Raw genomic sequence first — 14,744 nt, forward strand, 5'->3', positions numbered from 1 at the left:
TTTGGTTTCCTTGGAATGAAGGCCAGCAGAGGCTGTGGTCTTTATTTACACATATATGCAACCTCAGTGTGGGATGGAGGGACTCACTGCATGGAGATGTTGCTTCTCCATGAGTTACAGCTTTGGCTCCAGCACATTCAGGTCTCCGTGTCTCCAGCTTCCCGCCTGCTTCCAGCCTAGCTCCTACCTGGCAGCTAGGTGAGGGGTGGGGGTGGAAGGCACCATCACTTAGTTGCAGCTATTGCAACTTGGCGGCTCCTTTTGGGATCCTGATGAGGACATTTAAGTGTTCGGCCAAGGTCATTGGCCTACAAATAAATTATCTGACTAGTTCCACTTCTATTAGATTCCAACCCTCACTGGGTGCAGGACCCCAAGAACTGGAAGGGGCTCAAGGCATCATCTCTGTCACAGCACCAGTGCAAGGAAGCCTAAAGTCACCCCTGAAGCACTTAGAGCAGATCACTTGACACATCCGCAGTTCTGGGAGGAAGACTAAGGCTTCCTTATTAACAACCTCACAAAAGCCAGCAATCACAATAGTCCTTTGGAGGAAGTCATGACAGACCAGATAGCTTAAAATTGTATTCTGTATAGCAAATGGAGAGTTTTTTATTTTAGTTTACAAAAATTTATAGGCCGTTTGGTTGTAACAAAATGGGTTTGTAATGGTCTTGTAGGAAGACCAGAAGCTGCCAGATTTGGAGTCCAACCTTTGGCCCATCTCTCTCCTCCCGGTCTGCGGGGCCTGGCAGTGACTCTCCAAGGCTTCAGCAAGGAGCTTTCCCCAGCCCTATTGAAAGGGTGTCAGTAGAGGCTGTAAGTCTATGGGGCGGATTTATTACATTGCAAATATCCTGCTTTTCTTTCATGGAGCTCAGGTGGATGTGAACAATCCTGTGGAGAAGGTTAGGCTGAGAGGGAGCGAGAGAGAGAGGCTGGACCAAGGTCTTTGCAGGAAAGTGCATTACATTTGCCTTCTGCTCAAGCTTGTCGGTTAGCTTCCTTTTGGTCAGTCATTCCATTTCCATTCCCACTTCCACCCTTTTCTGCCACTTGGAGGAGGACAGAAAGAGCACCAAGAAAGATAGTGAAGCAAAGGCAGAGGAGAGAGTGTATCTGTTCAATGACCGTTATTTGAAATGCAATTATTTCTTTTCTTGCTATGTAGTCTTTATGGGAGGGGTTGCAACCCTTCTTATTACTCATTAAAAGCCTCCTCTGTCCTACAGTGGAGAAAAATACTGTTGGTCATATTGACTGCAGTAGCAGAGGCCTGACCTCCTGCGTTGCAGCAAACCTGGAACCAGCTTGCTTGGTGACTGAAACCACTGAGCCATCAGTGTGATCCTCCAAACATTTAGAAAGAAAATATTGTTCATCTTTCACACTTGCAAGAAATGCCAAAGTCAAACCAGTCTCAGAGTCGTTTAAACCAATTGCACTTTTCCCCTTCCTATGCCATTTATTATTAATTATTATTATTATTATTATTATTATTATTATTATTATTATTATTATTTTATTAAAAAACGAAGATCATGGCCACTGGGCCCATCACCTCCTGGCAAATAGAAGGGGAAGAAATGGAGGCAGTGAGAGATTTTACTTTCTTGGGCTCCATGATCACTGCAGATGGTGACAGCAGCCATGAAATTAAAAGATGCCTGCTCCTTAGGAGAAAGGCGATGGCAAACCTAGACAGCATCTTAAAAAGCAGAGACATCACCTTACCAACAAAGGTCCGCATAGTTAAAGCTATGGTTTTCCCGGTAGTGATGTATGGAAGTGAGAGCTGGACCATCAAGAAGGCTGATTGCCGAAGAATTGATGCTTTTGAATTATGATGCTAGAGGAGACTCTTGAGAGTCCCATGGACTGCAAGAAGATCAAACCTCTCCATTCTTAAGGAAACCAGCCCTGAGTGCTCACTGGAAGGACAGATCGTGAAGCTGAGGCTCTAATACTTTGGCCACTTAGGCTCTAATACTTTGAGAACAGAAGACTCCCTGGAAAAGACCCTGATGTTGGGAAAGATGGAGGGCACAAGGAGAAGGGGACGACAGAGGATGAGATGGTGGAACAGTGTTCTCGAAGCTACCAGCATGAGTTTGACCAAACTGTGGGAGGCAGTGGAAGACAGAAGTGCCTGGTGTGCTCTGGTCCAGGGGGTCACGAAGAGTTGGACACGACTAAACCACAACTATTTACTTACTTACTTACTTACTTACTTACTTACTTACTAGCAGAATTGCTTGATTTTGGGGGATGGGATACAAAAATGAGGACAGCTGACATGCTGCTTCATTCAAAAGGTATCTGTTTAAATAAAATAAAGTTTTTTGTTTGTTTTCTTTTTAAAATATAATATCCATTCTCCCCCTCCCTATTCCCCAGGCCAGCCTTATTCAACCTTCTACTCTCTAGACATTTTAGACTACAATACCCATAGAGCCATTGTGGTGTAGCAGTTAGTGTGCTGGACTAGGACCTGAATTCCCTGCTCAGCAATAAATCTCATCTTGCGGGCTAGTCCCTGCCTCTCAGCCTATCCTACCTCACAGGATTGTTGTGGGGATTAAATGGGGAAGAGAACTATGGACTGTCCCTTGAGCTCCTTGGTGGAACGGGGGGGGGGGAGTATAAATGCAATAAATAAAACAAAATAAAATAAAATAGGCCATAGACAGTACAGCCAATAGCTGTTGCTTGACTTCTCATCCATGGGTGAGAAATTAGTCTCACTAAGCTCAATGGAATTTACGCCCTAGCAAGTATGTTTGGGGTTGCGCTGTTCACTTGTGGCAACATGTGCAACTGAGAGCCTTCTGACCTTCAGGTGTGTGCATGGGATGCGCATGAGGGCAGTGCTGGTATTCACCAGGTTCATGGCCATTGGCCTTTTGCCTTCGCTGCCCCCATTTCACAGGGGGCGCATTGTGGGAACCCCCAGAACGTCTGCTGCTCAATAAGCCAGCTGCCCCCGTCCTGTCCCCTTACAGCGGCCGGACTGCACTGCTGGCCAGCCCGGCACAAGCGCACTCAGGGAGGCCACCCCAAGAGGGTCAAGACGGGGGAAGAAAAAAGGGTACCATGGGGGGGGACACTGCATGGGGGGAATGTGTGGCAGCATCTGGACAGCTGCTCCTGATCCATACACACTTCAACATTCTCCCTAAGGAGTTGGCAGAGAGGGGTGCATAGCAAGGCTGACAATCTTGCACCCCATGCCAAAGTTGGTGGACTACAATACCCATCAGCTCCAGCCATCGTGGTCACTTGTCGGGGGTGATGGGAGTCGTAGCTCAGCAGCACTGGCTGGGCCACAGGTCCCCAGCTTCCCTTAAAGACTGACGGATGATATCTACTGCAACTTAAGTGCTTGTGGGCAGGGTCCACTCCATCAGACACACTAAAATGTTCACTCTCATTGGCAGATGTGTGTATACAGCAAAAAATAAAAATTGTACACGCTGAGGCCAAAAGCCTATGAAATGCAAGAGGCCCAGTCTGTGACCTTTTCCAGGCAGAGTTCAAATGTATTCCAGGTAAGCAGAGCCATCGGCCCACCAAGCCAGGGGACATTTCTACAGCCTGGGGGTAATGAATTTCATAAGCTAATAAGCTTAATTGTGCTTAACAGAATTTGCTGAGCAAATTGCTCTGAATTAGTAGCTTAGTTAAACCCAGCCAACCACTCCAGGCCCCGCTCCTTCCCACCCTAATAAGGTGGAGGAAGAAACACTTTCTGAGTCAAGAATGGCCAAAGGCAAAGGGGTGCGTAGGCAGAGGGCTTTGCACTAGACTCTGCCAAGGGATCCTCCTTTGGTGAGAACTGCAATAAGAGGGCTGTATTCCTCCCCTGCCAGCCCCCAAACTAGGAGCTGTGGAGCAGCATTGCCCCTCTACACGGCAGCAGGCCTGGCAAGGCTATGCTAGGGCCACCAGTGCTGACTTCTGCTCCAGACATCTGCTCCTGCATTGGGCAACAAGGTCTGCAAATCTCTATTTTAATTCTCCCAGAACAGTGGAATGACAATATTGGGCGATGTTGCAAGGCACGTGGCAAACCAAGGCTGATTGGAAGACCCAGACAGTGTTACGGGAGAGAAGCGTTCTGGTGTTGCTGCAGCAGCAGCACTGCGTCCTTTGCCAGCGCCTGGGCTGTGGCGCAAAGGGTGAAGAAAACTCACTGCGTCAGTCCAGCCCCCCCCCCCCCAGGTGGGACCAGGGGCATGGAGGGCTCACGGGGCTCTGCTGTGCTGCCTGCCTGCCCGCTCAGGGGGAAGCCCGGCCAGCCAATGTGGGCCTTGGTGGGCGCACCCCCCCCCCCAGCTGGGAGACCTTTCAGTGAGGGGGCTGGGAGCACAATGACAAGGTTAGGCTCTGGGTCCCAGAGATCCTGGCAGCAGATAGGGCAGGGCAGGAAGCCCTGCATGGGGGCACCAGGTTCAAGCCCCCTCAAAATCATGCCCCCAGGGCTATGCCCCCCTTATGCTATGTCCCTGAGCAGCAGCCAGCCTTAGATGGAGCCCTTCAGAGAAGCAGCAGTTCTTTACTACTACTACTATTTTATCATTATTAATAAAATAAACCAAAGATAAAGGGCATAAAGAAATACTGTTCAACTGTAGGTTGAAAGCAGCATAAGGTTGGACATCATCATTGAACTTGTTGTTCCAAAGCTTTACAAAAACAAAAAACCCATTTCCCCATAAACTTCTTAGGCTGGCTTTATTCTTTTGTAATAATAATAAAGTTAGTTACTATGGGCCAAATTTTCTCAGTCCATTCAAATATAGTAAGATATATGCTCCCTCACCCAATATTTACGGTAGCTATTATCATCTTAGCAGCAGTTATAAGATTAAACACTATTTCTCAATCTTTTCTGGAATAACATCTTTTAGATAGCCATGCAGAAGACGAGCAGCGGTTCTGCCTCGTGAGCTCCGGCAGCCTATGCCTCCGACATGCTTCTGCGACCTGGTCCTCTGTTTCTGAGGAGGCACCAGTGTGACGTCCTCAGGCCCCACGGACTCACCCTGCATCTGGCTGTGGCCCTGCCTGGGGTCAAGAATGATAGTCCAACGGCGTCTGGTGGACTACAGGTCCCCTCGCTATAAAATATGCTTTTGTGTGTGTTGTATTTAATACACCTAATCCTTTTTTAAAATGTTGGCTGCACAATAGTGATTAAGAAGAAAAGAAAAAGTGGCTGCTAAGAGGAGACCAGGACTCTGGCCTTAGCTCTGATCAGGCTGCGCATCCCATCAGTTTCACCTGCAAATGCCTGGCCAGGAGAAATCCTCTCTGCACCCCATCTGTCTAGCCAATTTCACAACTCAATCAGTAGGAAACTTGTCTGCTGGATTTTCTCTGCTCTTTTGGGAAAAGAAAAGTCTCAGTAGCCACCATCCAACCAATTCAAATCACACAGCAGCAGCAAAAGCAAACAATTGCCTTTAATTGTTAAAGACAAATCTGCATAATTTTTTTACATTGTCATTGCTTATTACTAAGAAACAAAACAAATAGCTGTCCAGGGATTGAGTACAAATTGTTCCAGGAGAGGAAGTAATTAATTAAGGAATTTAAGTCTGCAGTGTTGCCAAGCAGGGAGCAAAGATTAAAACGTCCCTCCTGGCGTCTGATTCCCTGGAGTCTACATTTTCCAGTGTTTCATTGCTCTCAAACATGGAATCTATATTACTCCTCTCCCCCCTTCTCCCCTCTTCAATTTTCTTTGTCCAGTAACCTGCAAGGATAACTCTGTGTTCAGGTTTAACCCCCTCTGTTCCAAAACTCACACAGACAGCATAACTATTTATTCAAATTTAATTCCTGAAAGAGTTTTCAAATACATAAGAGCAGTGCAGACGCACTATTGCACAGTGGAGTATGACACCACATGACGGACAAGACTGGCTTCCTACGGATGTTAAATGTCAAAAATTGGCTGGGGAGGAAGTTGGGGAGAAAGATACTCGACTTGTTGTGATAACAGCAATAATATCACACTGCTGGCTCACTTGGCATGGCCAGCCAAAGTAAAATGCAATAAATCAAAGAAGTTGGCATAAAACTAGTTTGATAAATCCCAGAAAAAGGGTCAGAAATACCAGCACATCACCAGAGAAGCAACAATACTGGTTAAAACCTAAAAGGAGCTGGCCTAGGTTGACATTTTCATTGACTCTAAGATTTTTTTGGGGGTTTCCCCCAACAGCTTATCCCCCAGAAGGCGTAGATGTGAATGTGAATCACTCTGCACTTGGCTTATGTTGTATTGCATTTCCTATTATAATGTCCATTCAGCCAGTCTGGAGTTCCCTGCAATCCCTTCTTGTTCTTACCTTGAAAAATGTGATGTCCTTGGGACACGTGGCCACCTCATTGCTCACTCCAGACTTAAAAAGCAGAGTTCCTATTCTTGATCCTTGGAGGAACCCACTTCTCAGATCTGTACATTCCTCTCCCCTAAAGGTGGGAGATGTTTCAAAGCCTAAGCACAGAATGTGGGCTGGATCTTACCTAGCAACATTGACACACTCAAAAAGTTAGACAGGACTCATTCTTGTGGAAGCCAGGTTGGTCCTTCTGCAGCAATACTTGTTCTTCTGTGTGCTTCCTAATTCTATCTCTAATCATGCTTTCCACTAGTACTCCTAGAACAGACATGATCTAGCCTGTAATTTCCTGGAACCTTCCTGGACCCCTTTTTGAAATTGATTTCACACCGGCCACTTTCCGCTTCTTGGGTATGGAGGCTGTTCTTAGGGGCAATAGAGATATATCTGTTAGATGACCAGCCCTTTCAGAACTTTCGGATGGGTGCCACCTGCACCTGGTGATCTGCTTGCTTTCTAGCCTTGTCACTTTGTCTCTTGGGTGCCTCAGAACCTCAGGCCATGGGGGGGGGGGAGACCCCCAGTCGAAACCCGGCAAGCTGCGACCAGCCAGTGCGCCCCACAGAGCTAGGCTGACCTGGGACCCCCAGCCTCCCTGAGAAGGAGCCTCAGCAAAGCCGCAATCAGCCTTTGATTGTTATTTATAAGAAATAGTTCTATTCCACCATATCATACAAATTTGTCACAATTGCAACAATACGAGCCCAGGAAACCAAAAGAAGGTAAGAACAAGTCAAAAGCGAAAGAGTCTGGCGCGCGCTCCTGGCCGCTTGCGAGCCGAGCCAGCCCAGAGCCGCTGCCGGCCAGAGCCGGAGCAAGAGGGCGGCGGCTGGGCGCGCCCCGGGCTCGTGCCCGCGGCAGGCGCGGCGCGCTGGGGGCTGCGCGTCCCCGGGGCGCAGGAGGCGGCGGCGCTCGGCTCCCGTCTAGACGGCGGAGGGGCCGCCGGCTCCTTATCTGCGCTGGCATCGCCTGCCGAGGGGGAGCGGAGAGGCCTCGGCGCTGGGCGGCCGCGTCTCCGGGGCTGCTGCGGGGATTCCTCGGAAGGAGCCGCGACGTAGCCGAGAAAGACGGCGGCGTTTCCGAGGGTCCGGCCAGGACAGGATCCCGCCCAGAACACGTGGACTGGGGCTGGAGAGGGAGCGTCGGGCCCGGCGCTCGGGAGGCGCTTCTCTCTGCCCCTGGGACTCTCCCTCCCCGAAGTGGCGCCGGACCGAGACGCGCAAGGGAGGGAAGCCCCAGCCAGGACCCGAGCCGGGCTTGGCCCTCCAGCCTTGCGGGGCTCAGCTGCCTCTTCAGTTTGGAGGGAAGCCTCTTGCCCCCAGGACCAGCCTTGGAGCACCCAGGGAGGGGAGGCAAAACAGGAGAGGTCTCCCCCCCCCCCGCTTTGAATTGGGCATCCTGGTCGCTGGCCAAGCTTAACATTTATTATTTTTAATTATTTTAAATGATTATCTCTTTTAACCACCTTAACCAAAACAACTCAACACTTTTGCCTATAGGTGAACTTTGCAAAACCAGAGTCTATGTGCTTCAACACTACCCCCCCAATTAAATTCAGAAAAATATTACTGACATCACAAAGGAAAAACTTTGCTGAACCAGATTAAGATACATAGGGCTACAAATTACCAGAAACCTCAACAAGCTCTACCTTCAAAACTACCTTTCTGGTGGGAAATCAACAAAGACCTGAGGAGATGGAGTAGAACCAAGGTCACTTTCTCAAACTAGCCATGATCAAAATGATAACCTGCTTATTCCGAACCCTCCCACTTTGGATCCCCTCAACCCAACTCCATAAGTGGCAGAAAAAACTACACTCGTTTATCTTCTCATTCAAAAGCCACCTTCCCTCCTCAAAAGAAAAAGGGAATTCCCATTATAGAACTGGACTACAACGACAACCAAGTGCACCAAATAAACTCATACATCTTAGAAGACAAAATGAAACAATGGAGACAGGTATAATTGGAAACACCCCCACCTCACTGTATCAATTTCTCCAAAAACAAACTAAAGAAAACTCCATGACACATGACAGGTTCACACAGACCATGCTTGAAGCATGGAAAGAAAAAGTAGGAAGATTGTCCCCAGCCCTCCCCCTGCTAATCCCCCAGGTTTACCACCCTCGGCTCCACATAGCTTTCAAATGAGGATATGGCAAGCCAAAGGCCTACACCACCTAACAGACTTCTACAAAAATGGCAACCCCATACAAAAACACAGAACGAACTAGGAGACAACCAAATATCCTGGCTGGCCCGTCACCAACTACATGCCTTCTTAAACCACCCAGAAACAAAGGCGGCACATACTAGGCCATTGACTAACTTTGAAAAACTGCTGTCAGCAGAGTGACACAGCAATATAAGAAACACAGCTCCAAGGCTTCAATACCACAAGCAAAGACCAATGGGAACACAACATAGGGTACGAAATAAACTCAACCCAATGGTTGAAGCTGTGGACTAAACCACCCTTTAAAGCCCTCTCAGCCAACAGGTGGGAACTCACTTTGAAACTTATCTACAGATTGTACCTAACACCATGTAAGCTAGCAATGATGAACCCAGGAACCTCACCTAGGTGCTAGAGAGGCTGTGCTGCCATGGGCACATACCTCCACAATATGGTGGGATTGCCCAAAAATTCAATCCTTTTGGATATTTGTCTTATAATAAATCTGCAAAATAATAAAACAGGTAATAGAAAGAACTCTAGAATTGGTCCCACTAAATAACTTCTGAGACAATAACGCACACTCACATGACAAAAAACTTTTAAGTCACTTACAGCAGCTAGGAGTGTCATAACTGGAGAGACCTTTTGGGAGCGTCCATGGACCACTGGTACCAAACTGTATGGGAAATCGCCATACTAGAAAAACTAGCCAACGAAACCACAGGGACAAGTGAAAGAGGATGCCTTCACCCCGTGGGGCTTCCCTTTATCACATACACAGCCCAACAAGACAATGACCCATCCCACCCCCCAGACAACATACAAATCAGTATGGCTAACTGAAGCCAGCAACGCCCCCCCCATCAAAACACACTGCAACCGATCAACTGCAACCAACCATTTCTTGGGCCCTCTGACCTCTTGCTCTGCCAACAAAAATATGACACTTATCCATGTGACGCTGTCAAAAAAGTGCCACTCGTATACCATGTAAAGAATGAAAGTTTGCTGTCTTCCTTACCTCGCCCCCTTCCACCATTTTTTCTCTTTATTTTCTCCCCTCTCCCCACTTCTCATTCCCCCTCAACAAAAATGTCTCAAACTGACTGTAACTGACCTGTATGAAGAATTCTACGATTTGAAAACTGTGACAGTGAATGTACTTTTGTTACTTATGGAAAATCTTTTAATAAACACACACACAAACACATACAACAATTTCAGAAGCTGCTTTGACCAAACTCCTTTTGTCTAATGGTAGGGCTGGCCGTGGAACTCCATGGACCTGTGTGGAAAGATTCTGACTTCAAGCTTTATTGCACACAAAGATGGGAGCCCCCCTGAGCCCCAGGGGGAGGGACTGAGTAAACGTGCTTAAGATTGTTCTATAAACTACTAATCCTGAATCCACTTACTAAGGTGTTTACACCATTGGGCTCAGCGGGGCTTAATTCCAGATAAACACACCTATGAATGGGTTATTGCCCTGCCAGCATTTCCCAGCTTGGTGCTTCCCAGATGCTTCAATCTAGCAACTCCCCTCAGCCTGTCAGCATGCCTGTGATGGGGGTTATAGTCCCAAATTTCTGGAGGGCACTAGGCTGGCAAAGGGTGTACCCTCCTCTTCCAAGGGGGACAGGGACCCCTCCCTGATGCTGCTCCCCCAAGTCAATACTGTACAAATAAATAAAAATACATAGCAAACAGGTTCTGCCCCCCTAACAAAATACCTGCCCCCCCAAAAAAATCCTGGATACGCCTGTGTCCCCCTCATGTTTCCATCAAGCAATGAGACTTGAGGAAAAATTGCAATCCTGGTGTGGTTTCTTGGAAGGCCGCCTTACGGCTTTTTAGCAAACCTATCCTGATCAAAAGTATTTCTACAGTTTGTCTCAGGCTACATCTTGCAGGAAAATGCCACCAGCAGAGAATTCTTGCTGTTATCTGGGTGATCTCCTTTTAAACAAGCCAAATGGTGGAGGGAAACTTCTTTGCACAGCTCTGCCTTTTTTCAAAACCAAGCCCAACCTCATGGTGCTGTGCGCAATTAGATGGGCTTAATGAGCTATCTTTTCCTGCTACAGGATTAAGGAACACCTGCGAGCATCTCTGTCAAGGTGCCGAAAGGAATTGTCCAAATCCCACTTGTCAGTACTCACACAGATGCCTCCAGTCCCTTCCTTTTTGGTCTATTCTTGCAGGAAACTGTATCATGGATTCTTGATTCTACCAGGACACTTAACTCCATTTTGTTGCTCATTGTGGCTTTCTGAAGTCATTTCCTGATAGTCAGATCCCAAGATGAAATTTATAGGCATTAAATCAGACATCTTGGGATGGAAGGGCAACAGTACAGTGGTACCTCGGGTTACATACGCTTCAGGTTACAGACTCCGCTAACCCAGCAATAATGCTTCAGGTTAATAACTTTGCTTCAGGATGAGAACGGAAATCGTGCAGCGGCGGCGCAGCAGCAGCAGGAGGCCCCATTAGCTAAAGTGGTGCTTCAGGTTAAGAACAGTTTCAGGTTAAGAACAGACCTCCAGAACGAATTAAGTTCTTAACCCGAGGTACCACTGTATTAAAAGAGAATGAAAATAATAAAGCAAAGACTGAATACTACTTTCCTTTCCTTTCATGAGTTTTTAAAATTTCAGACCAGCACAGAGCTGGGAAACCTCTGGTCTATGAACCCAACTAGGTCTTGCGCAGGTCCCACCTTGGCCCACAAAGTTTCCGTCAAACCACACCCACAGCCTTACAACTGACAAAAGTGACATCAGGTGTGGAGCAAGTAAGACCCGGCTGCAAAGGAAAAACCAGGAGCCTGAATGTGCTCCTGGTTTCTTGGCAAGCAAAGCTTGCTGTCTGCTGAAGGGGGGAGACAGCAAGCTCCGCTGTTATTGGCTGAGCACTGCAGAGTTTGCTGTAATAACTTGCTTGCAGCAAGTCTTGCTGGGATGGCGCTCACTCCAAGTCCCAAAGAGTCATGCCCACAAATATTTTTCTAATGTTGATTCAACTGGCACTGTGATGTCAGGTGACTGACAGGTGTGTGGGGGTAGGCTTGTCCAAAATGACCACAGGGCAAGGTAGTTTGTATTTCTAATTAAAAACCAAACATTGCATTTCAGAGGGTCCAAACTCATTTTTTAAAAGTTGACTGCATTTTACAATTTGAACCTACACAGTTAGATGTGCCACCAAATTCAATGGAGCTTCTCCCCAGGAAACTATAGCATAGGATCACTGCTTCTCTTTGATATCTCTGTGTGCCTGCAAATATGGCTGAATGGGGGGGGGGTGGCTCTCTATGGTAGCTTCACTTCAGAATTTACCTCTGTGATACTGCTGCTTACTGCAATGCTATTTTGGAAAGATGCACTCTGGTTCTTGTCCCCTACATCTGTTCTGACACAGCTGTGATTTCCTGTGAGAACATTTTTGCCTTTAAAAAACAGTATGAGATGGATCCTTTCCCCAACCACTCTGAAACATATGTGAATATGGAAGGAAGTGCTAGAGGGTTGCATAACTGAGATATTTTAATCCTTGGAAATACTTATGGAAGGGAGGGGGCTATCAATTCATTCAACAAATGCAATGGAAGGGAAGATGGTGATTGTGGAAGTGGGAGAGAGGGTCAGAAATAAGGCCTCTCTGGTCAGCTGCTCTTTTGTGTTTTCTGACGTGGTTGTTTCTTTTCCAACCCGCCCTTCTTCAAGGAGGCGCACAATTCCCTCCCTGCTCCCATTTTATCCTCACAACAACCCTGTGGGGGAGATGAGGCCAGGATGGGGTGACAGGTTCAAGGTCACCCAGTGAACTTCATTGCTGAGCAGGCTATGCAGTAGAAGTTAACATTTTTTCCAGGGGCCAGGCATGTTTGAACAAAGAGAAAGAGCATCTGCTTTGCAGGCAGAAGGTTCCAGGTTCCACCCCTGACGTCTCCAGGTGGGTTGGGAGTGACTCCTGTCTGAAAATCTGTAGAGCTGCTGCCAATAATACGGAGCTAGATGGAGCAGAGTTCAGACTCAGTATAAGGCAGCTCTCTGTGGTGCCACGATGGTCAGATTTCTAATGCTGAGTTTCCTGCAAGGTAGAGAACAAAAACAACAACAACGACCTCAACAGTTGTGATATTGCTTTTAATAAGTTTAGTGAAAACTCTTGCCATATACAGACAATTCAGAACAATTGCTGTGACTGTACACATTCTTCTGCAACGTTCCCACAAAATGTAAAGTAAACTGGACACAAAGCCCAGGAGTCTTAAATGGCTTTGCCAAGCATTTGGGTTAGATTTCCATAGCTTATTTATCTAAATTTAGGATTTTGTGCTTTCTAAATAACTGAATATACCAGGAGCATTGTATAAAAAGTTATACAAAACGACAATGAAACAGAATAAATTATTTTATTACAAGTTATACAGAACGCAACCATGGATATATTCCACTAGGAAATTCTCCTGGCACAAAAGCCCACAGAAATGAACGGGAGCAAGAGAGTGTTAGAACTCTCTAGCACAGCCCCCATTCAGTGCAATGGAACTTCTTGATCTATTGTGCCCATTGCCAATATTTAGACACAAAAATCAGCAGCTTTACAGACATGCTACACCACAGAGTACAAGGTACAAGGATCCTTGATGTGGCACATATTAAGGGGGGGGGAATCTCTTTATTTTCAAAACAGCCATAAACAGGATTTTAAAGTATGTACAGTTCTTCTGACTGAAATAGTGCAAATTATATTTATATATATAACTACAGTATACGCATTTTTAGTATAAAAGGATCTTTAAAAAAACCTTCTTAAAGAGAACAACAAATTACTTAATAACGGGAAAAGGTAAGATGCTTTCAAAGTTTAAACACACGCACACCGCTTATTTTTTCTCTTTCTTCAAGAAGAACTGTCGTGCCTCTTCCCAAGTCTGGCGAGGGAACCGGTTAGAGAGCTCAAGGTAATCTTGAGAACTGAAGATCTTTTCTGTCAAGCAAGGAACAAAGAACGTCATCATAACTATTCTGTTGTAAAATGAAAAAACAGGAGGGTAAAAATGCTTGTGTATGTTTTGTTTCTGGATAGTAAAATGGCTGGACATGACTCTTTTTCTGTCAGGAAATTAAATTTTCATCCCCATTATATGTTGGAGAACAGGTCAACGTTTCAGAAGAAGAAACTGAAGAGAAGAGAGGTGCACCTGGCCCCCTCCGATGCCCCTGCAGACCCCTTGCAGGGGTGGGCAACATTCAAGGAAGTTGACAGTCCTGTAGTCAGTTGCCAGGTTTTATTAAGGAAACTGATTGCATTCTTTTGGCCTGCATGCATAGACCTTGCACATAGGAGAGACATAATCTCTAAAATTTTGAAAAACAGATGCATCATCCTTCTGGGTGGTACAAAAATCAATGGGAAGGAAGCTTCTAATAAACAAATTATGGATTGCATCCAATGAAGTTGTCCCATTGAATCACAGAACTGTAGAGTTGGAAGGTACCCCAAGGGTCATCTAGTCCAACCCCTTATAAAGCAAGAATAAATTGGTGCAAGGACTTCTCCTTGTTGCAAGACTACAAGACCTGTCATCCATTACCTCAGCCATGCTGCCTGAGGCTGATGAGAGCTGGAGTCCATCGCCATCTGCAGGGCCACAGGTATCCCCACAGCTGCTTTGAAAATGACAGCATAAGCACCATAGGCTGGCTCCGGGGTAGGTGGCCAACATTGTGCCCTCTAGATGTTGTGCACTGCCATAAGACCCAGACAACACAGCCAATGATCAGCAATGTTACGAGTTGGGAATCTGCAACATCTTGACTATCGCTGGGCCAAGCCTACTCCATAAGAAATTCTGTTAAGTCCATGAAAGATTATGCCAGTAACAAATCTGTTAGTCTTCAAAGCACCCCACAACTCTTTATCCCTTCTGCTGTGGGCCAATCATTTTCCACACAATGCCATCAACATTCAAATACCACCTGGTAACTCTCTGGCTGCACTGTGTTGCTATGTTTTATTTGGCTGACAATCCCTTTCTTTATGAAGAGTTCTCCCAGGTTCTTTCAGAAGGCAATGACTTCCCCTCAAGGACAGAGGCTACCTGATCCATGAGGAGCAGGATGCAATCAACACTTTGGTCTG

The 14,744-nt window shown here is 46.5% G+C and overlaps 1 protein-coding gene across 1 annotated transcript in view; it reads right to left on the reverse strand.

Moving 5' to 3' along the window:
- Window positions 1-12,723: 12,723 nt before the first annotated feature.
- The window catches only part of SCAPER (S-phase cyclin A associated protein in the ER), a 211,624-nt gene continuing 209,603 nt past the window's right edge, over window positions 12,724-14,744 (reverse strand). Inside the window, exon 32 of the mRNA XM_081925815.1 lies at window positions 12,724-13,589. Coding sequence (XP_081781941.1) covers window positions 13,486-13,589 — 104 coding nt within the window. The 3' untranslated portion in view covers window positions 12,724-13,485. The remainder of the gene's footprint in view (window positions 13,590-14,744) is intronic.

The sequence above is a fragment of the Podarcis melisellensis genome, assembly GCF_964234715.1.
Source record: "Podarcis melisellensis genome assembly, chromosome: 9".
Taxonomy (NCBI): Eukaryota; Metazoa; Chordata; class Lepidosauria; order Squamata; family Lacertidae; genus Podarcis; species Podarcis melisellensis.